The sequence below is a fragment of the Phycodurus eques genome, chromosome 6, assembly GCF_024500275.1.
Source record: "Phycodurus eques isolate BA_2022a chromosome 6, UOR_Pequ_1.1, whole genome shotgun sequence".
Taxonomy (NCBI): Eukaryota; Metazoa; Chordata; class Actinopteri; order Syngnathiformes; family Syngnathidae; genus Phycodurus; species Phycodurus eques.
This window is the reverse complement of record NC_084530.1, coordinates 12219423-12244265: the sequence shown is the minus strand read 5'-3', so window position 1 is coordinate 12244265 and position 24843 is coordinate 12219423. Positions and strand designations below refer to the sequence as shown.

The following is a 24843-nucleotide window of genomic DNA, read 5'->3' as shown; positions in this document are numbered from 1 at the left end:
GACTACATCTACTAAAACTGCGCAGTGCACGGACACTACGGATAATCTTACTGAGCTAAAGTTTTGTCGTAAGTGCGCAATCAATTCACTTGTGCAACAACAGCACCACCTGTTCTTCAATAAACTTAGGTGGGTCATCGAGTATTCGTCCGCTGTCGTCTTTTGTTTCTTCTAGTAGGAAAGAATGAGAGAGGAGGGAGATCAAAGTATGGTGAGAGACCTCTCGAGGTTGGACGATGGAAGGACTGGGAAAGGAGAGATCCGTATGCAGCCCGAAAACCTCCCCATGGATCGGGCATCCTAAAACAGAATCCTCGACTCTTCTATGGAAACTAAAAGACTGCTTCACCACCGATGACACACATGTTGCTCCTAAGACAGATAAAAAGGTACAGTATGTCACAACCTACTTATGTGCTGTTCAGAGGTGTGCAAAGTTAGCAAACTTTTTTAAATATATTTTTTAAAATATAAATCTCAGAATAATGAAACAGAATGTTGTCCCTCAAGTGAGAAATCCTGCACTTTGCCAATGTACAATGTACATATGAATGTGCTGTTCTTCTCTCTGCTAGGACAATGACATGGAGAGCAAAAAAACAGTGCTGGAATTGAAGGATGTCCCCCCTCCCCCTCTGCACAATGCTTCATCCTTCCAACCACCCCAGCTCTTTCCTGTGCCCCCTCTCCCTTTGCCTCCTTCTTGTTTGCGTCCTCCTCAGCCTGCACAACATCACCATCGACAGCAGCCTCCACTGCAGCAGCCGCAACAAGAGGGGCCCAGCCCCAAAGTAAGCGTATGCGCCCACTGTGATTACTGCATCACCGAGGGCTATGGATTATCAGATGGTGGAGATGATGTTGGTAGTAGCATAGCTGGTGTTGTCCCACACTATGGCACCCGTGACTCGTTGCCAAAGCCCATCTACAGCAGCAGTAACACTAGCAGGTCTGGGCCTTGCTCTGTAGCCTCAACTGTTCCTCAACTGTTGTACAAACACGGACTGAGCTGTGAACATAAAGATGATGCTTATGATCCGCTGCCCAGTTGTGGCTACAAACCTGAGAGGCGCTCTTCTGTCACCACCTGCCAGCCCATCTCAGCACAGCCCCACACCCCTTGTTGCCCAGGGCTCCTTAACACCTACCCAGGTGAATCTCTTCCAATCAACCCAGTCTCTTTCCCTTCTCAGCCCCTTTTGGCTTCTTCACTCTCACCCATTTCTGCTCTTCCGGCTTCCTTGCATGGCTCTTGCCTGGCCTCTTCTGCTTGTTATATCTATGGTATGGACTGCAGTCCCATTGTCAGAAGAACCCAGACAAGTGCAGCACTCTGTGATAAACCTGCTACTACCACCATCAACACCTTATCCACGTCGGCACATCTCAGCTCTAATCCTATGCACCTAAATGTTGAGAGAATGGTTTGTGTGAAGGGGGCGCACTGCTGCAAGGATTGCTTGTTGAAGGTTGGTAAAGTTCTTCACTGGTTACTCATTTCTTGAACATCACTTAAGGTGACTTAGATGTGTGTTTGTATTGCTGAGTCTTTCTTTATTTCCTGACACCTGTATGATTAAAATAAATAAATAATTGTTTGCAGCCCCTGAACGGTTTTGCGTCCAAGTCAGAAAAGGTGTGGCCCAATATTCCTGTTCCCCAAACAACTCCAGTCTCTATCCCCATTTGTAACGGATGTGCCACCTCATCTGAGAGTCTGGCGCTCAGCCAAGGCAAAGCTGCCCAAAAGTATGGTGAGTGCACTTTTGAGTTCATGCATCATAAGTGAAGACTGTTTGTCAGGTTTTTATGTAAATTAACTAGTCCTTTTCCTGTAATCCTTATCAGTCATTTGCTTTTAAGAATACAAAAGTAAGCAGTTTATGATTTAAGACATACAGTACATTGCAGTACACGGCAAATTGTTAAACCACACTTGCTTCCTCGTGCTTGGAAAACTCATTAGCGACACAAACCAACAAACACAGTTGTTGGTCATCAACTGTAAGATGGAGTCTCTGTCAACAATGTTTAAACAGATTATTGTGATGGATAGTTAGCGAGGCTTTTCTCTCCCACCCACTTGTTCTGCTCAGAAAATCGTGAGCTTCTGTCAGTCTAAATTGTGTGGACCAGGGAGTTTGCAATAACATTGAAACCAATCAATACCTCTAGACTTAATGACTTCATACTCAAGGAAGAACAGAATTACAGCTGTGAATGATCAATATGTTATGTCCATGTACATAAATTGGTGGATAACAGCACAGTCAAATGAGTGACGCCTGAAGCGTCACTTGATCCAGATTCGAGAAGTTATATACTCTCCAAAGAGATGATGCAACATTATTGTAAGTCAAATCGCATGGATTGTTTAAACAGAACGTGTCAAGACGGCATAAAATACCTGTGCAAAGGGATTAGTAAATAGTGTTGTGTAAACATTTTAAAATGTTGGAACACTTTACACTGTAAAGTCTCTGTAATTTTGACTGAAGAGCAATGCATGGCTATTCCTGCAAAATTGACAATTTTTTGAGAAACCTTTGTTGTCTGTTGGTCAGGTTCACCAGAAAGTGGTGGTACAGAGAACATCCCCCCTGTGGGAGTGTTTTGGGACATTGAGAATTGCAGTGTGCCTAGTGGACGATCTGCTGGGGCCGTGGTGCAGCGTATACGCAGCCGGTTTTTCCAGGGCCACCGTGAGGCAGAGTTCATTTGTGTCTGTGATATCAGTAAGGAGTGTAAAGCAGTTATCCAAGAGCTCAACAACTGTCAGGTAAGCTGTTAAACATGTTCATGGAAAAACACTGCTTGATTAGAAAAAACGCCATGTGAATACACTTTCTTCACCAGGTTACTGTGGCACACATCAATGCCACAGCCAAGAATGCTGCTGATGACAAGCTCCGCCAGAGTTTAAGGCGCTTTGCTGAGACCCACGCTGCACCTGCAACTGTTGTCCTGGTATCTTGTGCGTGCTACTCAGATTCTCAGCAATCATTCGTAAGGCCTTATTTCACGAAATAATTGTGTAAACTGTTGTCTTCATTTCAACAGCTGATGTAAACTTTGCAAGTGAGTTGAGCGATCTGCGCCATCGCCATGGTTTCCAGATAATTCTGGTCCATGGTAACCATACATCTCAAGCCCTGCTGCAGCATGCCCACCATCATGTGGCTTTTCAAGAGATCACAGCTAACCTGCCTCCACGCATGTTTATCAAAACACAGGTAGGCATTAAAAACATGTACGGTTTTTACTGGTAACTATTTTCTATTGAGAAAGGTAAGTGATGGCCTCAATCTGGGGAGACTCATCTTGGTATAGACTTGCAGGAGGACATTTCATTTATAAATCTGAACCTCTTATGCATTTACTTTTCTTTACCCAATATGCGCCACTCAACAGTCTGTTTTTCTTTTTCTACAAAAAAGGACATTTAAGTGTAAACCATATAAACCCAGACAGGCCCGCTGTCTCTTCCTCCCCTCCTTCAGCCCAGTTACAACCTGCTCTATGTCCACAACCTTCCTGTCAACTGTGACAAGAGCCTGTGGAATGCTGTTAAGCTCAGGCTCCGCCGCCTCTCAGACAACTGTGGTGGTAAGGTGCTGGGCATGTCCCAGGGCACAGCTGTCCTCCGTTTTGGCAGCCCCGAGGCAGCATCACGTGCGCACAAGCGAATGGAAAATGAGGACGTGTTTGGCCATCGAATCAGCCTATCTGTCTCCCCGAGGCCCAGAGACAGTGCAAGTCTTGAGCGTGAGCTTCAGTCTCAACGCCATCACGTTCCCCTGCCTCAGACATTGCCCCTTCCTTATCAAAGCCAGGACACAATGTTTACCACACCTCTAGCCTCATCCTCCTCCTTTTTGCCCCTGGAAAAGCCAAGGTCGCCCAGGAGGGCACGGCGATCAACCCGCCCATGCTACACACCTGGCCCAGTGCCTGAAAGGCCCTACAGCCCCAAGAGAGGGTGCTCTGGGCCTCCGGGTGGTGCTCCTGCAAAACCCCATCAGGTCAGCAGACTCATCAGTGCCTGCTCCCTGTTGACATCCATTGCCCTCTTTCCCTGTATTTGCTGCTGTGCAGTACACTCTTTCCCCCCAGTGTCTGCTTAATTGCTAGCTTGACTAACGGCTTATAGCTGCTTGCTTAACATCAATCATCTGTCATGGCTGGCATGTATTAGTCATAGCTGTGTGTCTCACCCTTTCCTGCATGTTAAAAAAACAACAACATCTGAATTGTTGTACTAATGCAATAGTTAATCTCAACTAACTGAGCAATTAACAGCTTCAGCTAAGCTTGAGCTTGTACTGGTACTGCTTTGTGTGTGAGGCCTGTTTGTGTTTCGTCCAGTCTGCTTCATGTACTGTATTTAGCTTTCTGGCTGAACCAGATGCCTGCAGTTCTTCTCAATGAGAAAACCTCATAACCTGGTGACTGAACCAATCACTCCATACTCTTTCATAGTTTATTTATTTTTTATTTTTTAAACACGCCACCAACAATGTATAATGTATGCAGTAACATCAAACACCCCTCTATTTGATGCAGGAGTTGGATAATTCAGAGAGCAAACCTAAGATGGGTTTCTACCACCTAGATGATAAAGGGCGTCCAGCTTCCTCTTCTCCCCATAGTAATGGTGAAATTGGATCCCTGCAGCAGCTGTCCAAACCTAGTTTCCCTGGAGAATCCTTATACAAAAGAAGGTACGCACATTCAAGGGGGAAAGTAATACAAAAGAGGGTTTTGATGTGAAATGTAAGATTTTATTTGGTGACTGTACAAAAGAGATACAAATGAGCTCTGGAGCCTGAGAAATACAGGCAACCAGGACTTCGATTGTTTAAGACTTGCATTTACCATTGTTTTCGTCTCATCCATGTAGAAGGGATGGTTCCAATCCTCGCAGTGGGACAGAGTCTCCTGTTGAAGGAGAGAGCCGCTCAGTAGAGTTTCAGATCAGCACACCCTCTGCTTTCAGCAAACTGAACTTGCATAGAAACTTCAGCCCTCTTGTCTTATCCCAGGGTTCTTGGTCTTCCAGGTAATTGGATTTCATATGTGCACTCAGATAATGAAGAGAGCCTGTATGTTCATGAGATGTAATTCTTGTAATTTAACATGCAAAGTATCCAGACCTTTATGATACTTGATACAATGTTGTTTCCTCATGTTTTCCCTTCTCACCAAAGGACTACATCGCCCAGCCTTTCTAGCCGCTCTTCTCCCATACTTGCTGCTCCTCAAAGCCCTTGCCCTGAGTGTCCACCTGAGCCATTTTCAGATGGAGCTGAAATCCAGGTGGCTAACCTTGACTACAGAATGTCCCGCAAAGAATTACAACAGACTCTAAGTGACACCTTCTTCCGATATGGCCGGGTATGTCCTTCATCAGTGGCAGGATTGGTATGATAAAAATGTTAATGGGTGTGTTACTGCTTCTTATGTTGACTTGTGTCCAAAAGATTAGGCTCATTTTACTTTTTTTTTTTAGGTGAAAGCAGTGGAGCTTAGTCCCCACACAGACTATCGGCTTAAAGCTACAATCCAGATGCTGTCCTTACAGCAGGCTATCAGTGCTGTGAGCGGACTGCACCGTTACAAAATTGGAGGCAAGCGCATCCAGGTGTCTCTGATCACAGGTGGCCACAACAAATCCATGGCCATGCTCAGGTACAAATGTTAGGACAATAGGCTGTTGCTTAGGATCTGTGTGGAGTTGAAGTTGACCTTTTCATCGTCTTAAAGCTCAGAGATGAGCAGCATTCTTAAGGATGCTCCTGCCAATTGCCTTCCTCTCTTCAAGTTCACTGAAATCTATGAGAAGAAGTAAGTATCTTGATCTCCTAACATGTAAATATAATCAACCATGCCCAAAAAAAACGTGTGTGTGTGTGTGTGTGTGTGTGTGTGTCTGTGTCTGTATGTATGAATGTCTTTTTTTTTTTTATAGATGTGTGTGTGTGTGTGTGTGTGTATGTATATATATATATATATATATATATATATATATATATATAAACACACAAATAAAAATCAGTGATATTGATACACATCTACATACTCAAATGTCACAAATTATTAGAGAAGTATGGAAATTAGGGTCTGGAAAAAGTATGGAATTTTGAAATCTCAAATGGGTAGGACCCCTGCTTTTTATTTTGCTCCTAACTGAGTGTACTGCTTTTCCACCTACAGATACCACCGTAAGCTTTTGATGAGCGACCTCTACAGGCTGCCAGATGTAGTAGCTGTTCGGGAACAGGGGGGCTCAAGGCTGGTGTGCCTTCTGCCCAGCAGCCAAATCCGTCAGAGTCCATTGGGATCTTCTCTGTCACAGGAGAGCTCCTCCACAGCCAGCGGCAGCCCTGTGGTGTTTGAAGAACTGGAGTATCATGAACCTGTCTGTAAACAACACTATACACAGCAGAACTTCAGGCAAGAATCTGGCATGCATTACACATTGCATGTACACACACATGCCTGTTTTAAGTATGCACAGTGCTGTGAAAAACTATTGGCCCCTTCTCAAATTCTTAGATCTTTTTCATAGTTTCCCCACTGTAATGTTTAAGATCATCAAACAAATGTAAATATCAGACAAATATAACCCAAGTGTATTTAAAATGCTGTTTTTAAATGGTGATTTCCTTTATTATATATTTAGTATCATTTATTGGGCGGCTCAGTAGGTAGAGCGGGTGGTCCAGTGGCTGAAAGGCTCCGACTGTCCACATGTCAAAGTGCGCTTAGGCAAGACGCTGAACCCTAATTTGCTCCCAGTGGGCCTGGCAGCGCCTTGCATGGCAGCAGTCGCCCATTGGTGTGTGAATGTGTGTGTGTGAATGTGTCTCTTTGTAAAGCGCTTTGGGCACTGTGATAGTGTAGATAAAGCGCTATATAAGTGCAGTCCATTTCCCATTATATTAAGGGGAAAAAAAATATATTTGAAGTTACCTGGTCCTGTGTGAAAAAGTCATTACCCCACTTGTTAAATCATGAATTGTGGCTAATCGCTACTTTTGGTTAATTTTCACTGATTACCTCCAGACCTGTTCAATCAAGAAATCACTTAAACAGAACCTGTCTGACTAAATGAAGTAGGACAAAATATCTAAAAAAGCTGCAATGAAATGACACAATCCAGACATGTTCAAGAACGATCAAGGACAGCACAAGTAAACACAAAATGCAGTTTTTAAATGTTTTTTAATATTAAGGGGGAGGAAACAAATCCAAACTTACCTGGCCCAGTGTGAAAAAGTAATGGCCGCCTAAACCTTAAAACTGGTTGGGCCATTCTCAGCAGCAGCAACTGAAGTCAATTATCTATAACTTCATCTTTATGGAGATATTTTGGCCCGCGATTCTTGCAGAATTGTTTGAATTCAGCAAAAATTGAGCGTTTTCGAGCATGAAGGGCCTTTTTAAGGTCATGCCACTGCATTTCAATCTGATTCAAGTCCGGGCTTTGACTCGGCCACTCCAAAACCTTCATTTAGTTGTTTTTTTTAAAGCCATTCGGAAGCCGACTTAGTGGTGTGTTTTGGATCGTTATCCTGCTACAGAACCCATCTGCGCTTCAGCTTGAGGTCACAAACTGATGGCTGAACATTCTCCTTCAGGATTTTCTGTTAAAGAGCATAATTCATGGTTCCATCCATCACAGCAAGGTGTCCAGGTCCAGAAGCAGCAAAGTACCGCAAGACCATCCCACTACCACCACCATGTTTGACTGTTGGTAGGATATTCTTTTTCTAAAATGGTGTGCTACATTTATGCCAGATGTAACAAGACACACACCTTCCAAAAAGCTCAACTTTCATCTTGTCAGTCCATATAATATTCCCCCAAAAGTCTTGGGAATCATTCTGATGTTTTTTTGCAAAAGTAAGTCGACCTATTCTTTTTGGTCAGCAGTGGTTTTCACCTTGGAACACCAAGTCTCTTCCTTACATTGTTAAATACTTCAATAAAGTACAACCGAACTCTGTTTTGCTCCCACTGCCTGCTAGCGTATGTTTTACCATGATTTCAGCTTTTTTAGATCTTTTGTCTGACTTGATTTTGTCAGACAGGTTCTGTTTAAGTGATTTCTTGATTGAGCAGGTCTGGAGTTAATCGTGCTTAGGTGTGATCAGTGAAAATTAACCAAAAGTTGTGATTAACCACAATGAATTCATGATTTAACAAAGAAGATAATTACGTTTTCACACAGGGCCAGGTAACTTTGAATAGTTTTTTTTCATAAATAAAAGAAATCATTTAAAAACAGCATTTTAAGTTCACTTGGGGTATATTTGTCTATTTGCCTTTGTTTGATGTTCTTAAACATTGAAGTGGGGTAACAACGCAAAAAATATAAACATTTGAGAAGGGGGCCAATACTTTTTTTATGATTGAAACCTTTCGGTAATTGAAAGGTTTGGGTGTTCTGTATCTTATTTACAATAGGATCTGTGCCTTGTCAATAGTATGATCTATGATCATACAATAAAGTTTTCTTTCTCCCCCTAGATTCACATATCTACTCCTAATTAAAATAAACCATGTTATGACAATCCTTAGCTTGAGATATGTCTGATGATTGATTATGGTGCTTTTCCATTCTATTTCATAGTGAGGCAGACTTTGACCCAGACTCGTACACAATTCCCTTTGTGGTCATGTCTCTAAGCACTTTGGCTTCTGAGGTTCACGCACTGCTTCAATCACACAAAGGAACCCTTCCTCTCCTCAGGTGACAACATATGCTGATCCTTTCTATTTCATGTAAAATATTTAGGTTTAGTTAATCCATGTTTCTCGCGCAGTATAAATTCAGTACATTACTGTTTTTTTTATTTATTTATTTATTTTTTTATATATCTTGTAGTTTTCCAGACTGCTACGAAGCCAAGTTTAGTCCGCTACAGCTGGGCAATGAGACTCTGGAATGTGGTGTTCCTCTGGAGCACCTCATCACGTGTGTTCCCAGTATAACTATCGTCACAGCCCATAATGGTTTCAAAGTCATCAAGTGGATTCACAACAAACCACCTGCACCCAACTTTGGTGAGAACCTTCATTAAATCAAACAATTTCAAAAAATATTTTCTCTGCTCCTAATTATTTTGGAAAAAAGTGACTATCCCCTCTTGTGATTATTACCCTCGTTTGCCTTCAGAGCCGTGGCTCCACCGATGCAAGAGTCCAGTTGGCAACCCTCAACTCATTCAGTTCAGCAGAGAGGTTATTGACCTCTTAAAGAGTCAACCATCTTGCATCATGCCTATCAGCAAATTTATACCCTCTTACCATCATCATTTTGCTAAGCAGTGCCGCGTCTCTGATTATGGCTACTCAAAGCTGATGGAGCTGCTGGAAGCAGTGCCACATGTCCTGCAGGTACTGTACATGAGTACTTGAACATTTTTGACGGATTGATGTGTGTTATCTGATTATTATGCAGTTTGGTAAAGTCATTCATTGTTTTCATCTAACTGTAAGTAAAGCGCTGGTTTTGACATTTCTCAAACAACTGTGAAACCTACAGGATCATTCTAAAACCTCAGTGCTGTGGACCAGATCCTCTGATCCTTATTACAGGCAGTAAGGACCAAAATGGTTTATGAGCACGACTGTGTCCAAGTACCGAGGGTATTATTTTAAAAACGGACCTAATTTAGTGTAACAATGGCTTACATCTGGCTTCTACAGACTTTAAAAAGCTGTTGTTAAGGTGCGGCCAACATCTTCAGGTGTGCTGTGGGAAATGATAAAATTTTACTTAACTGCTCAAAATAATGATTCATTTACAAGAACTAATGTATCTTTGTTCTTCTATTTATGGCAGAGTGACAGACAGAACAAATACAGTGGGTACAGAAAGTATTCAGACCCCCTTTAAATTTTTCTCTTTGTTATATTGCAGCCATTTGCTAAAATCATTTGTTGGGTGCTGTGTATACATTAATGAAGAAAAAAAATTCTTCATTAATGTATACACAGCACCCCATATTGACAGAAAAACATTTAATTGTTGACATTTTTGCAGATTTATTAAAAAAGAGAAACTGAAATATCACACAGCCATAAGTATTCAGACGCTTTGCTCAGTATTTAGTAGAAGCACCCTTTTGAGCTAATACAGCCATGTTGGGAATGATTTTTCACACCTGGATTTGGGGACCCTCTGCCATTCCTCCTTGCAGATCCTCTCCAGTTATGTCAGGTTGGATGATGGCTAAAAATAAACTAGATTTTGGATTCAAATATACTGTACACTATGGCGACGTGGCGTAAATGTCTTTTGGCGAGCCGTTGATCGGATCGGCGATTTATGACATTAAAGCCGATCAGCATAAAATGCTAATTATCGGCCGATACCGATCAGGCTGATCAGATCGGTATATAGTCTGGTGTAAGTAGATGTGTCAGTTCTGTACCTTCACCTTCCTCATCTTTCTAAACTGGGAGATCAGCTCCAAAGATTATGCTCATTTTACAGCAAATGATTTATTTCTCTGTGACTATTTTGTCATTAATAATTTACATTTTTATCCTTGTTGTTGATCTTTCGAGGTAGCTCAAGTAAATAAACGATTTTTACTTTACAGATCTTGGGCATGGGTTCAAAACGACTGCTGACCCTTACTCATCGAGCCCAAGTGAAGCGTTTCACTCAAGACTTGTTAAAACTTCTCAAATTTCAAGCCAGCAAGCAGGTTTCTATCAAGGACTTCATGCAAGCATACCACTGGTCTGTCAACATACTAGCATATCAATTGTTCATAATTTTGTGTTTAGGGCTGCAGAGTGCTTCAGGATTTTAATGTATTCTATGCCTCGTTCATCAGGTGCTTTTCCAGAGACTGGAATGTAGCAGACTATGGCACATGCAAACTCATTGACTTGCTGTCAGAGATCCCTGATACCACCATTACCACCACACATCACGACACTGACACGGTCATCTCTGTTCCCAAGAGAGGTACTGCTACCTTCACACCCTATTATTTTAACACACTCTTTAGTTTCTTACTCACTGGTGTGAATTTGCAGGTTAGACCAGTATTGCACTCTGAGCTCACCTACGTAAGACTGCATGTACACTGTGACAAATTATTAAAGGAACAATTTGTATCGATTCTTAGTTCATTGTATGATAAGCCTCAGACATCTGTTCACTTGGCACTATAGTTTTGCAAAAATGCCATTTCCCTCGATCTTTCAGCTAACTAGTAGGGGAAAAAATACATCAGAATCGTCTTTCTTTGCCAAGGATGTCCAAAAAACACAAGGAATTTGTCTCTGGTAGTTGGAGCCACTCTAGTACGACAGCGGACAGTCAATTGACAGAGAACACTTTTGAGACATAAAGACATTGACAAAAACAGTCACTGAGCAATAAAGGGTTGCTAGTTATCTGGTAATGCCGGTATAATTTGTAATATTTTTTTGACAATTGTGCAAAAAGATGCAGAGTCCTCTAGCACTTAGTTTGAATAACTAATATAGCAATAGTCCGGTGCAATGACCATTGTGCAAAGGGCGCCGAGACTTCAAGGAATGTATTTATTGTGGGAAGCTCTCAGGTGGGTGGCAATACATTTTTGGAACCCCCAGCGCTGCAGCCAACAGAATAAATTGATGATCATTAGGTGGTAAACGGATGATGACCTGTCAGAAATTAATGAAAACTCTGAGTAGATTAGCAATTAATTGCCTGTTTAACCACAGAACGTACTGGGGATGAAATGGAGCGCACTAAGCAGTTTGGAAAGGAGGTGGTCGACCTCCTCCGTCACCAACCTCACTGCCGAATGCCTTTTAGCAAGTTCATCCCAACCTACCACCACCACTTCGGACGTCAGTGTAAACTCAGCTACTACGGCTTCACCAAGCTCATGGAGCTCTTTGAGGCCATCCCTGAAGTACTAATGGTGAGTAGACTGCTGATTGACACTAGTAACTATGTGATTATGTGCACTTCAAGTCAACTTTTCTGCTATAACCCACCCCACGGCCTTGCCAGGTGTTAGAGTGTGGGGAGGAGAAGGTGCTAACCCTAACAGAGGTGGAGCGCATCAAGGCTCTGGCAGCTCAATTGGTCAAGCTTCTTCGAGCTCAAAAAACCTCCAGCCTTCCTGTGAACCAGCTGCTCACAGAGTACAGCAAGACTTTTGGTTATGGTCTACGACTGCAGGACTACGACACCAGTTCCCTGCCTGCGTTGCTAAGCAAACTCTGCCATGTTGTTAAGGTAAAGAGTTGTTAATTTCATGGGCTTTCCTGTCAAGTACAACGTGCCCCGGTACTTTAGTGTGCCGTGAGAGATCATTAGGCGTGCTGTGGGAAATTATCCAATTTCACTTAATTGGTCCAAAAATTATTTACCTCAAATAAAGGTATCTTTATCTACAGTGCCATGGAAAATTATTTGTCCCTTTCTCAAATTCTTCTTTTGCATTTTTGCGTTTCCGCACTTTGTTTACATGTAAAACAAATGTAAATATATCAGACAAAGATAACCCAAGACCTAAACATAAAATGCAGTTTTTAAATTATTTTATTGATTAAGAAAAAAAAAAATTTAGGGTTAGGGTTAGGGTTAGGGTTAGTGGTTAGGGTTAGGGTTAGGGTTAGGGCTACCTGGCTCTGTGTGCAAAGGTAATTTCCCCCCTTTGTTAAATCATGAATTAACTGTGCCTGATGCAATTTTTGGAAAGCAGAGTTCATTTTCACTGACCACATTCAAGCTTGATTACCTCCAGGCCTGTTTAATCAATACATCACTCAAATACAACCTGTTTGACAAAATGAAGTCTGTCAAAAGATCTCAAAAAGCTGCAACAGAATGCCACGGTCCAAAGAAATTCAAGAACGGATGAAAAAAAAGTAATTGACATCTATCAGTCTGGAAACGGTAACAAACCAATTTCTAAAGCTGTAGGACTCCACTGAACCAGAGTGAGTCATTATACACAAATCGAGAATACATGGAACAGTGGTAAACTTTGTCAGGAATGGCTGGACTAAAAAAATTACCCATAGAGCACAGCGATGACTCATCCAGGAGGTCACGAAGGAACTCAGGAGGACAACATCTCAAGAACTGCAGGCCTCCTTTGCCTTTGTTAAGGTCACTGTTCTTGACTCAACAAGAAACTGGGGGAAAATGGCACCCATAGCAGAGTTCCAAGGTGAAAACCACTGCTGACCCCCAAAAAACGTAGCCTTCTCACTTTTGTAAAAAATAAAAATGATTATCAAGACTTTTGGAAGAATATTCAATGGACTCACAAGTTGAGCTTTTTGAAAGGTGTGTGTCTCGTTACATCTGGTGTAAATGTGACACAGCATTTCAGAAAAATAACATCATACCAGCAGTCAAACGTGGTGGTAGTGTGATGGTCTAGGACTGCTTTTTTACTTCAAGACTTGGATAGGGAAGGAGAATATTCAGCCTTCAGTTCGTGACCTCAAGCTGACCACACTTGGGTTCTGCAGCAGGGCGACGATCCAAAACCCACCAGCAAGTCAATTTAGGAATGGCTTTAAAAAACAAAATGAAGGTTTTGGATTGGCCGAGTCAAAGTATAGTTTGAATAGTTTTTTTTCCCCTCTTAATAAATAAAATTCCATTTTTTTTGTTTACTGGTGTTATCTTTATCTATTTACATGTTTGATCTTAAACATTAAAGTAGGGAAACTGTGGAAGAAAAAAGAATAAGAAGGGGGCAAATACTTCGTCACAGCATTGTATCTGTGCGAGCGACGTACAATGACAGGCAGAAGGTAACCTGCGTATCCACCTGTTGCCAGTCATACAACAGAATGTGATAGAACAGAAGTCATGGCTTTCTGCAAGTAGATCAGCTTTGGGTTTAATTAAAAGGCCCAGATATCACACTAAGTAAATTTGTGATTAAATTGAAACAACAGATAATTATTTCAGTAAATACACTTTGTGCCATTTTTGTTTGGTGTGGCACTGTTAATATTTTCTATATAAAATACACTGCCATAAAAAAGTATTTGCCCCCTACCGAAATTCTTATTTTTGCATACTTTACCAACTTTAAGATCATCAAACTGATGTAAATCTGACAAATATTAAATGCTGTTTTTAAATAGTTATTTTATTTATTGAGGAAAAAAAACTATTCAAAGTTACCTTTCCAGATGAGAGATATTAATGACTTTATTTCTCGACTGTTCTGGAATTTCTTTGGCTCCTGTCATTTTGTTGCAGCTTTTTTAGGTCTTTTGTCCGACTTGATTTTGTCGGGACAGATTCTGTTCAATTTCTTGATTGAGCAGGCCTGGCGTTAAATCAGGCTTGGGTGTGATCAGTACAAATTACCCAAAAATTGTGATTAGCCACAATTCATGATTTAACAAGGTGGGTAATTACTATTTCACACAGGGCCAGGTAACTGAATTTTTTTTTTCCTTAATAAATGATACCACCATTATTTATATATATATATATATATATATATATATATATATATATATATATATGAAAAACAAACAGCATTTTAAGTTCACTTTGGTTATGTTTGTCTGGTATTTACATTTGTTTGATTATCTTAAACAAAGTGGGGAAACTATGCAAAAATTTAAGAATTTGAGAAGGGGGCCAATACTTTTTCACGGCTCTGTAGGTGCCTTGAGAACTTGGTGCAATAATGTTTGGGAAACACTTGTAGTCAATTAAAGCTATTCCTTCAGTATCTACATATTAAGCCACTTTCTCTCCTTTTCAAGGTGATGGCTGGTACAGAAGGACATGAAGTTCAGCTCATCAACAGGAAGTCTCTGCGTTTGCTGACATCACAACTTCTGGCACTGCTTATGTCTCAAGAGAAGCATGTTGACAAGGGTCTCAGGGTGGATGTGCTGAGCCAGCATTACCAGACGGTCCACAAAACCCTGCTCAAACCTTGTGAATATGGATTCCTCTCCCTCAGCGAGCTACTCAAGAGTCTGCCCTATCTTGTGGAGGTGAAAGAAGCCTTTTATTAGATGACATGGCATCCATTCCTCTAAGCCAGGCAGCGTTTAATTGTCCTCTTTCACAGCTTTACTGTGAAGGGGGTGACAGAGATATTCAAGCCGGCAGCATCACAAGCAGTCCAGGTGACGAGTGGGTGAGGCTGACGAGGCTTTACCAGTTTGCCCGTAATGTACGTGCACTGCTCCACACCTACCATTACAACCAGATCTTCCTGTCTGAGTTCCAAGGAGCTTATAAGAAGTTTACTGGCTGTAGCCTGGAGTCGCGCGCCTATGGATACACCAGCACAGATGAGCTGCTCAGTGCCATTCCACAGGTACCAATTAAATTATGTTGCTATATGAGCACCACTTTAAGAATATAAAACTGAAAAAAATATCCCAGTGTATTATAAATTGCACCATTTATTTCTGATCTATTTTCTGTTGTTTGTGGCGTCATCAGGTGGTCTGGATCAAAGGGCACAGTCACAAGAGGATTATCGTTTTGAAGAACGATATGAAAGGCAAAAGCTTCAGTGCATCCATTCATTGTGGTAATGTGATCTCCGTGTGCTGTGAATGATAACAGGCTTGTGTGTTGGTGTTGTGCAGAGAGGGGGAGCACTTCAGTCCCCAGCAGCCCTCAGTCAGGAGGTAACATGGAGACCCCCAGAGACAGCCCAACACATTCTGAAGCCCAGAGTCCAAGTAAAAGATTGCTCTTTATACCTTTGATAAAGAGAGAAAATATATCTGATGAGTCTTGTTTTGCCATCTTCTACTTCTTATTGACACCTTCCCATTAACAAAAGCAGGTATTGGAAATGGTAGCTGGTCAGCTAGTGTTCCAACTAAGCTGGGTCGATACCATATTGATCACTTAAACCACTACTCACCTTCTTGGTCAAGCATACAATGGTGTGAAGAAGTGTTTGCCCCCTTCATGATTTATTCTTTTGCATGTTTGTCACACTTAAATGTTTCCCATCATCAAGCAAATGTAAATATTAGTCAAAGACAACAGAAGTAAACACAAAATGCAGTTTTTAAATGGTGTTTATGAAGGGAGGGGAAAAAAAAAACCCTACATGGCCCTTTTTGAAAAATTGATTACCCCTAAACCCAACAACTGGTTGGGCCACCCTTAACAGCAACAACTGCAATCAAGCCTTTGCCATAACTTGCAATGAGTCTTTTACAGCGCTGTAGAGGAAATTTATCCAACTCATCTTTTCAGAATTGTTCTAATTCAGTCACATTGGACGGTTTTTGAGCATGAACCACCTTTTTAAGGTCATGCCACAGCATCTCAATAGGATTGAGGTTACGAACAGATGGCCTGACATTCTCCTTCACAATTTTTTTGGTAGACAGCAGAATTCATGGTTCCATTTATCACAGTCGTCCAGGTCCTGAATTACCAAACAGCCCCAGCCCATCACACTACCCCACCACCATATTTTAATGTTGGTATTTAATGTTGGCTTTTTCTGAAATGCTGTTACTTTTATGCCAAATGTAATGGGACACACACCTTCCAAAAAGTCCAACTTTTGTGAGGCCTGCAGTTCTTTGGATGTTGTTGTTGGGTCTTTTGTAACCTCTTGGATGAGTCATCGCTGCGCTCTTGGGGTAATTGTGGTCGGCCAGCCACTCCTGGGAAGGTTCTCCACTGTTCTGTTTTCGCCATTTCTGTATAATGGCTCACACTGTGGTTCGCTGGAGGCCCAAAGCTTTAGAAATGGATTTGTAACCTTTTCCACACTGATAGATCTCAATTACTTTCTCATTTTTGAGGTTCTTTTGGTCTACTTGACTTAGTCAGGCAGATCCTATTTACTTGCTTGAGAACAGGTGTGGCAGTATCAGGCCTGGGTGTGGCTAGAGAAATCGAACTCTGGAATGATAAACCGCAGTTAAGTTTTACCGGGGGGGCATCAATCTTTTTTTTTTTCTCCCTTAACAATAGAAAACAGTCCAAAACTCCATTTTGTGCTTTGTGTTTTCTTTGACTAATATTTAAATTGCTTTGTTGGTGGGAAACATTCAAGTGTCACAAACATGCAAAAAAAAAAAAAAAGAAATCAGGAAGGGGGAAAAACACTTTTTCACACCACTGTATTTAACATTTTAAAATACTTGGCCAGAAATGATTATAGAAACACGCCACTGTTAGCGTACCCTGTTGCCATGTCTGTAATATTATATTCCGCTCTCCAAAAGGCATTTGACTAAACATATTCCCTCGTTTACCTTCAATAAGCAATAAAACCCACACCTTCCTTACCTTCCAGGTGCCACTATGGCACCAGAGTCTGAGCTGCTGTGTCTGACGTCCCCAGTCGACCTTCTCTGTGGCCCGGTACCATCTTGCCTCCCGTCACCTTCAGCTCCATCCTGACCCTGTCCTAATGCAGCTGGCGGATCTGATTCATTTTGAGGAGAAAGTGCTGCCAGTGCCCCACACATCAGGTCAGCATGCATGTGAACAATTGCCATCACGTCAGTGATTCCAAACCACTTATGTGCCCTGAGAGAGAGTTTATTTATTGTGTCACAGGAAATTATCCAATTTCACCTAAACGGTGGAAAAATAATTCACTACAAACATATTTTTGTTCATCTGTGCCAGTGACATAAAATGATAGACGGAACAATGAAATACTTTCCCACTAGATGTCCTGTTGCCATTCAGTACAACACAATAATAGCTTTGTATTCTGTTAAACAGGAACAGATTTCACACCATATTTGTGAGTACATTGAGATGACAAGATACATTTTTCAGTATTTACTTTTTGTGACATTTTTGTTTGATCTGCTGTGATAGTTTTCTAATGTCAAGTATGTGCCTTTTTACTCAATGGACTCCATGTGCGCACCACTTACACTTTCGGTCACCAGTCCAACACATAGCGATAACAATGACAGCATTAAACTCCTCAAAGTATACTCCCTGTCTTCTAGAATCTCACAGTTATCGTGAATGATGTGCTACCTTTATAATTTGTGATGCACAGACATTTCGGCGGCCGAAATGTTTTGGCCAAATATGGCCCAAAAATTGCATCTTCGGTTTTGGACAGCAAGTCTTTTGTCACCAAAATAAAACTGCTGAAAGTGTTGTTTATTGATGTTAACTCGTAGCTTTGCCGCGGCCAATGCGCGAGCTTGGACACTTCATAGTTAAGAAATGTTTGCTAGTAAAAAGCAGTACCCATTACAGCGTTGCTGGCTATGTAATTAAATTGACCGGGACATCACTTTAATACACACAACCTACAGCCACGGTTTAATAATTACATAGTTGTGCACCATAAATCAACTATAATTGTAATTGTGAAATAAGGCACACATTCAACGACTGGTGATGAACATATTAACAAACTTCTTTAGTACGGCAAAATTAAAATTTGCGTGTCGCAATGAATTGTGGGAACCATGTGGCTTTACCATCGTTATGCTAGCAGCTAGCCCAAACTGGAGCATCACAATTGTCACCCAACCTCGCTGCTTTCTGCTGTTCAGCTACTAAGGTGCAATGCTTGTTGCATGCTATTTATTTGCGCCACCCCTACAGTGGTGTGCAAAAGTGTTTGCTCCCTTCCTGATTTATTTTTTTGCATGTCACACTTAGGTGTTTCCCATCATCAAACAAATTTAAATATTAGTCAAAGACAACACAAGTAAATACAACATGCAGTTTTTAAATGTTTTTTATTAACAACAATTATTTTTAAAAAATTCAAAAATATGTGGCCCTGTGTGGAAAAAGTGTTTGCCCCCCCTGAACCTAATAACTGGTTGGGCCACCCTTAGGCAGCAACAACTGCAATCAAGCATTTGCTATAACTTGCAATGAGTCTCTTAGTGCGCTGTGGAGGAATTGGGCCCACTGTTCTTTGCAGAATTGTAATTCAATAACTTTTTCACACAGGGCCACGGAGGTTTGCATTTTTCCCCCATCAATAATTAAAAAAATAATAATAAATTTAAATTTAAAAACTTTATTTTTTGTTGACCTGTGTTGTCTTTGACAAATATTTAAATTTGTTTGATGATGGTAAACATGCAAATAAATAAGGAAGGAGCACACTTTCACATCACTGTACCTACGAGCTACAGTTAACGCGGCTGAATACAATGCCAAGCCACGGAGGCGAAATATCACCTCTCATCCATTGTCCACGCAGTATAAGTCACTAATTATCACCTCCATGACAGCAAATAAGCTACATTTTGACAAGTAACGTTATCACAAAGAACAGAGAGAGAATAAAACAGGATTATTGATTATTCTTTGCACACACAACCCTGAACTGGTTGCCAGCCAATCGCAGGGTACATATAAACAAACAACCGTTCACACTCACATTCATACCTATTGACAATTTAGTTGTCATTTAACCTACCGTGCATGTTTTTGGGATGTGGGAGGAAACCGGAGTACCAGGAGAAGACCCACGCAGGGACGGGGAGAACATGTAAACTCCACACTGGCGAGGCCTGTTTTGAACCCAGGTCCTCAGAACTGTGAGGCAGATGTGCTAACCAGTCGTCCAGCGTGCTGCCCCAGTTGGTGCAATAAGTACATTAAAATATCATCAAACAAATGTAAATGTCAGACAAATATAACCCAAGTGAACTTCAAATGCAGTTTTTAAATGATGATTTCATTTATTCAGGAAAATAACTACTCAGTTACCTGGACAAGTGTGAAAAAGTAATGGCCCCCTAAACCTAATAACTGGTTAAGCCATCCTCAGCAGCAACAACTGAAATCAAGTGTTTTCTATAACTGGAAATGAGTCTTTCACATCTCTGTAGAGATATTTTGGCCCACTGTTCCTTGCAGAATTGTTTGAATTGAGCAAAATTAGATTTTTCGAGCATGAACAGCCTTTTTAAGGGCATGCCACTTATTTCATCGGATTCAAGTCTGGATTTTGATTAGGGCACTCCAAAACCTTCATTTTGTTTTAAGGTCATTCAGAAGTTGACTTGCTTGTGTGTTTTGGATCATTATCCTGCTGCAGAACCCAAGTGCGCTTCAGCTTGAGGTCACAAACTGATGGCTGAACATTCTCCTTCAGAATATTCTGTTAAAGAGCAGAATTCATGGTTCCATCAATTACGGCAAGTTTTCCAGGTCCTGAAGGAGCGAAGCAGCCTAAAGGCTTCTTTATACTCGCGTGGGCGACGACAGCGCGGTCGGCTATACTGTATATAATGTGAGCATACTTGCGCAATATACTCGTTCACATTCGTATTTGCATTGTTGGGCAAACAGTTTTTTGTTCCCAGAATCCCAGCTAAAGAAATTGGGTGGGATGTTTGTTTAAAATGGATTTTGTCACTTTGAGGTTTTAAGTTGTTGTCTTTGTTACGACTTCATGTAAATTCGACATCCCAGCTCATTGGTGTTCACGAGAAAGGCCGCTCTTCATCTGGCTTGAATCCAAAATGTTCCCACATCGTTGCGATGGCATTGGAACTTAATTCAGTTTGTCGCTCAACTTTCTGTAACTGTGCAGCTACCAGCTCACTGACAGAAAACTTAGCTTTGAGTACGCTAGTGCCTGGATTTGAAAAGTCCACAGGCAGGCATGCTTAATATTTTGCCATGCATATGGGCCATAAAGGTTGGGAAGTGCTGCCTCATACTACACTAGTTGTCAAAGAGGACAAAAACACATTGTAATTATTAGCTCATCACAATTTTTATTGCTACTTTCATCAGGTGCCTTCTCACTCTGTGCTAATGTTTTTCAGAGAGCGAAGAATTGAATACAGTAGCTGTTGCCAAAGATGACGAGCCCGCCCCACCCATGGACACAAAGACCCTTTTGTCCATGGACAGTCCCAGCAGAAGAGCCCCCCGCAGTAGAATCAAGCTAGCTGCCAACTTTTCATTTAAATCAGGTCTCTGAAGCAACACAAACATGCGCAGCAAGCCATACTAGTTGAGCCATAGTGTAACTCTGAGTAGAAGAGTTGATTACCTATATTAATCACAGTGCAGAATAGCCACTCTTGAAGGGCATTTTGGTTTGCTCCTTCTGTCATTGCTTTATCATATTCTGCTTTTCTCTCTTTGTCACAATCTTTTTAATCTTTTCTTTCACAATCATTCAGTGGTTCTCACAGAGCTTTGATATTTTTACCTTTTGCAGATTTTCTGCAATGTGCAAATGTAAAACCCACTTATGGTTACGAGTGCACACAGAAATCCAGATAAGAGTTAGATGCCACTGCAAGACAGGACACAAACCATTTGGAGAGATGCTCAAGATGAATAGCACGCTTGTGTTTTAGGATGTTAAAACAAACCTCAGGTCTAAGCCAGACCAAATGACAGAGGATGTTTTTTCACATATATACAAAACAAATCTCAAGTATCTGAAGACAACGAATTTCAATTGATAGTCTTTTTAGAATGTTGTAGGTAGTGCCAAAAATGCTAAAGTCCTTTGTTTGCTGCTTTTGCCTCATAGGCCTCATAACAGGTCACTTCTTTGAGATCATCAAGAAGTTAATGGCCATTGTTCCTAATTAAGTCTGTGGGAATTTGTTTATCCGCTTGGAAACGAAGGTCCGCGCCCTAAGGCAGGGTGTGCGTATTTGGACAAGCTTTTGAGTCAGCATCTTTGTGTTGTTCTAGCTCTGTTTGTGTATGGTTCTCCACAGTAGGCAGTGTGACATCTGACATATGCACAGTGTGCATACATGAGTTGATGCATGGTGTAAGCCCAGCAGCAGCAGACAGGAATGGATGATAGAAGGATTAAAAAAAAAAACATTCTTTGCTATAGGTTTTTTGTTTCCATCTTGTTTTAGGCTTCTTGGAGGCGGGGCCACCTTTGTAGCCGCTACTGTAGTACTCAAGGTTTTTTGTTTTTTATTTTCCTCTCAACCTTGTTGCTAGTAGTGTTTGTGGTGGACTCCTGTCTGAGTTGATGATTCAAGTGGAGCACGCTATAGTTTTTGATATTTAATGAGAAGCTGCACGGTTGTGAATTTTTGGGACAAGATGTTATTAACGGTGGTAGGCGGTGGTCTTGTTCGTGGAGCAGCACAGGGACTCTGTGAAGCCTCCACAAGAGTGCCACGTCCACATAGAGAATCCTCTGTGGCTCTCTGGATTTTGCCTGGCTTTTACAATGGCTTGTATTTGCCATGGTAACAAAGGGGAATGGTCATACTACCTCCCCGGCCATAACGTTTTTACGTCCGGATGTGTTGATTTCCTCCCTTTTTGCAGTCAAGTGTTTTCTGGGTCTGCTGGCTGCTTGGTTGCTACCAGTCGCTGTGGGTTTATGGTTAGTTTATCATGACACAAGAGTGGCAGTTTTTGTTGAGAGAAAAACATTTTGAGAATGGATAAGAGGCCAGTGACCGTTCACTGCGTTAACTTGTTCAGTCAGTGTCATGACATGACTAGATTTTGAGTTTTGCCTTGAAAGCAAAGGCTCCAACTTGCACACTCCCCTAAATTATTTTAACTATGGTTGCTGCAGCGTAGGTCTCTCTGCACTTTTCAGACACGATTGAACACTATTTGATCAAGGATTGTGCAGCTCGATGATTTAAGGATTTCAATTCAACAATAGCTTTAATTCCCCTGAGAAACATCTATTTTAAACATTTTGAGTAAATTCGAGCTTCCTCTGTGCAGTGACGTCTAACTCAAAATGGGCACAGTAGCCTATTTAGCTTTTCCTTTGTGCAGGTCTAATCTATAAAGAGCTCTTGAAATATGCACATCTGCATAGTTTAGGTTCATTAAATAAATGTGCAATTATTTGGAGTCAGACTATATCTTTGAAGAAATGAATGGATTCTTAGCCTGCTTGTACTAACTCACTTTGTCTTGTCTGTTAAATTTTTCATTTGTTCAACAGTTGTGTTCAAGGACTGAAAAGAAAAAAAAGTTTTAATTCAAAACTGCTATTTAAAACTGCTTCCACCCTCCAACATCTATTGCAGTCCTAAAGCCTCACCACAACTTGTTGCTGTCAAACATTATTTAAGGGACCAATAGAGATCTGTTAATAAACTGCACTAAGCATCACTTCTTGGCTTTAGTTTCTTGGTTGGTTCATGTTGACACTTGACAGTAAGATGCAATCTACTGGTAGGTTTCTGAAAGATCTAATTTATTTAAAGATATTTGTACAGGTAGTTAAGGTCATGTTCTGTACATCTGTTACATTTTCAACATTCGGAACTACATTAATTCACTAGCACTACAGATGGTTATCAGAATAAAGATGAAGGGAACAAACTGTTACGCAAATATTCATAATACACTCAAACACGGAAATGCTATTTACAAGAAGATTGCATTATAGTTGTAATGTTCATCCTTAAAACGCAGTACACAATTCAGAAGACTGAGTTGCTTCATATCAGCAATTACCAGGATAACTGTGAATCCAATTATTATCGCAATCACTAATTGTTGGTGTGATGTCAGTGTGGCCAGTTAGGAGAGAGCAAACAAAGCAAAAATTGACCCCGCTTCTCCACCCAAAAATGTTAGCTTTGTCTGCACGTACAATAATCAGAATTCTATTCAAGCATAAATATATCTGACGACCAGTTTTAGGTAACTAGGTCACAAATGTAAACACTACCATTGTTAGTCATGGGTGAGTTAGTGTTGTCGAGGGATTTTTTTTTTTTTTTTTTTAAACTTGTTCTTGTTGCCAATAACACCTGTTGTAAACCTTCAGGTGGCTGGCAGTCATTTACCACAAGTATCATAGACACATTTAGAGGATAGGGCTGGAAAAACTAACATTGATCTCCAGTAATTGTTACAAATAATGCTATTTTGTAGTGAGTGGGGAAGTTAAGTGTATTCATCACCTGAGAAAAAGAACCAACACAACAGTCATCCTAATATGTTTAGTAGTCATCATTTGGGTTTCAGATCTAAAGATGAATAAGAGACAAAAGTTCAAAATTCCAGCTTTCTTTTCATGGTATTTACATCTAGATGTTAAACAATTCAGGACAGAGCACATTTTGTTTAAAGCCACCCACTTTTCAAGTGAGCAAAATTGGAACAGACAATTAATTTAATTAACTTAGTGAATAATATTTGGTGGCTTAATCCTTACTTGCAATAACTGTATCAAGCCTGCGACCCATTGACTTCACCAGACTGTTACATTCTTCATTTGAAATGCTTTTCCAGCCTTAAATGCAGCCTCTTGCAGTTTGTTTGTTTATGGGGTTTCTCCCTCCAGTCCCCTCTTCAGGAGGTAAAATGCACGCTCTATTGGGTTAGGGTCCGATGATTGACTGGGCCTGTCGAAGACCTTCCACCTTTCCCCCCTGATAAAGTCCTCTGTTGTGTTTGCAGTGTGTTTTGGGCCATTGTCTTGTTGCTGGATGAAGCTTCTCCCGATTAGTTTGGATGTATTTTTCTTTAAATTGCCAGACAAAATGGTTTGCCAACCTCCACAGAGCAGGGGTGAAGGTATTACAATCCACTGTTTGAAGAAAACTTAGAGAGGTTACAGGCCATACCCAAAGATGCAAACCACTCATAAGCAAAAAGAATTGGAAGACCAGATTGGATTTTGCAAAGAAGTACAGCGATGAGCCACAAAAGATTTGGAACAAAGTTTCCTGGGCTGATGAGACCAAGATTAACCTCTACCAAAATGATGGACAGGCCAAAGTATGGAGGAAAGCGAGAGGATCTGCTTGTGATCCAAAACACACAAGATCATCTGTAAAGCATGGTGGAAGTAATATCAAGGTTTGGGCTCGCATTGATGCTACTGGAACGGGCCCACTAGTCTTTATTGATGTAGTAACTCATGACGGTAG

At 41.0% G+C, this 24843-nt stretch overlaps 1 protein-coding gene across 1 annotated transcript in view; it reads left to right on the top strand.

Moving 5' to 3' along the window:
* The window catches only part of LOC133403655 (meiosis regulator and mRNA stability factor 1), a 28620-nt gene extending 5099 nt beyond the window's left edge, over positions 1-23521 (top strand). The window contains 27 exon segments of the mRNA XM_061678735.1: positions 179-389; positions 576-1469; positions 1604-1754; positions 2565-2779; positions 2857-2974; positions 3061-3233; positions 3501-4022; positions 4564-4721; positions 4901-5059; positions 5208-5394; positions 5510-5688; positions 5764-5844; positions 6214-6453; positions 8636-8755; positions 8891-9069; positions 9182-9402; positions 10614-10756; positions 10854-10987; positions 11737-11939; positions 12032-12259; positions 14770-15006; positions 15084-15335; positions 15464-15524; positions 15613-15708; positions 17295-17386; positions 17388-17472; positions 20773-23521. Of these exon segments, the coding sequence (XP_061534719.1) occupies positions 237-389; positions 576-1469; positions 1604-1754; positions 2565-2779; positions 2857-2974; positions 3061-3233; positions 3501-4022; positions 4564-4721; positions 4901-5059; positions 5208-5394; positions 5510-5688; positions 5764-5844; positions 6214-6453; positions 8636-8755; positions 8891-9069; positions 9182-9402; positions 10614-10756; positions 10854-10987; positions 11737-11939; positions 12032-12259; positions 14770-15006; positions 15084-15335; positions 15464-15524; positions 15613-15708; positions 17295-17386; positions 17388-17472; positions 20773-20930 (5439 nt within the window). The 5' untranslated portion in view covers positions 179-236 and the 3' untranslated portion in view covers positions 20931-23521.
* The last annotated feature ends 1322 nt before the right edge of the window (positions 23522-24843 follow it).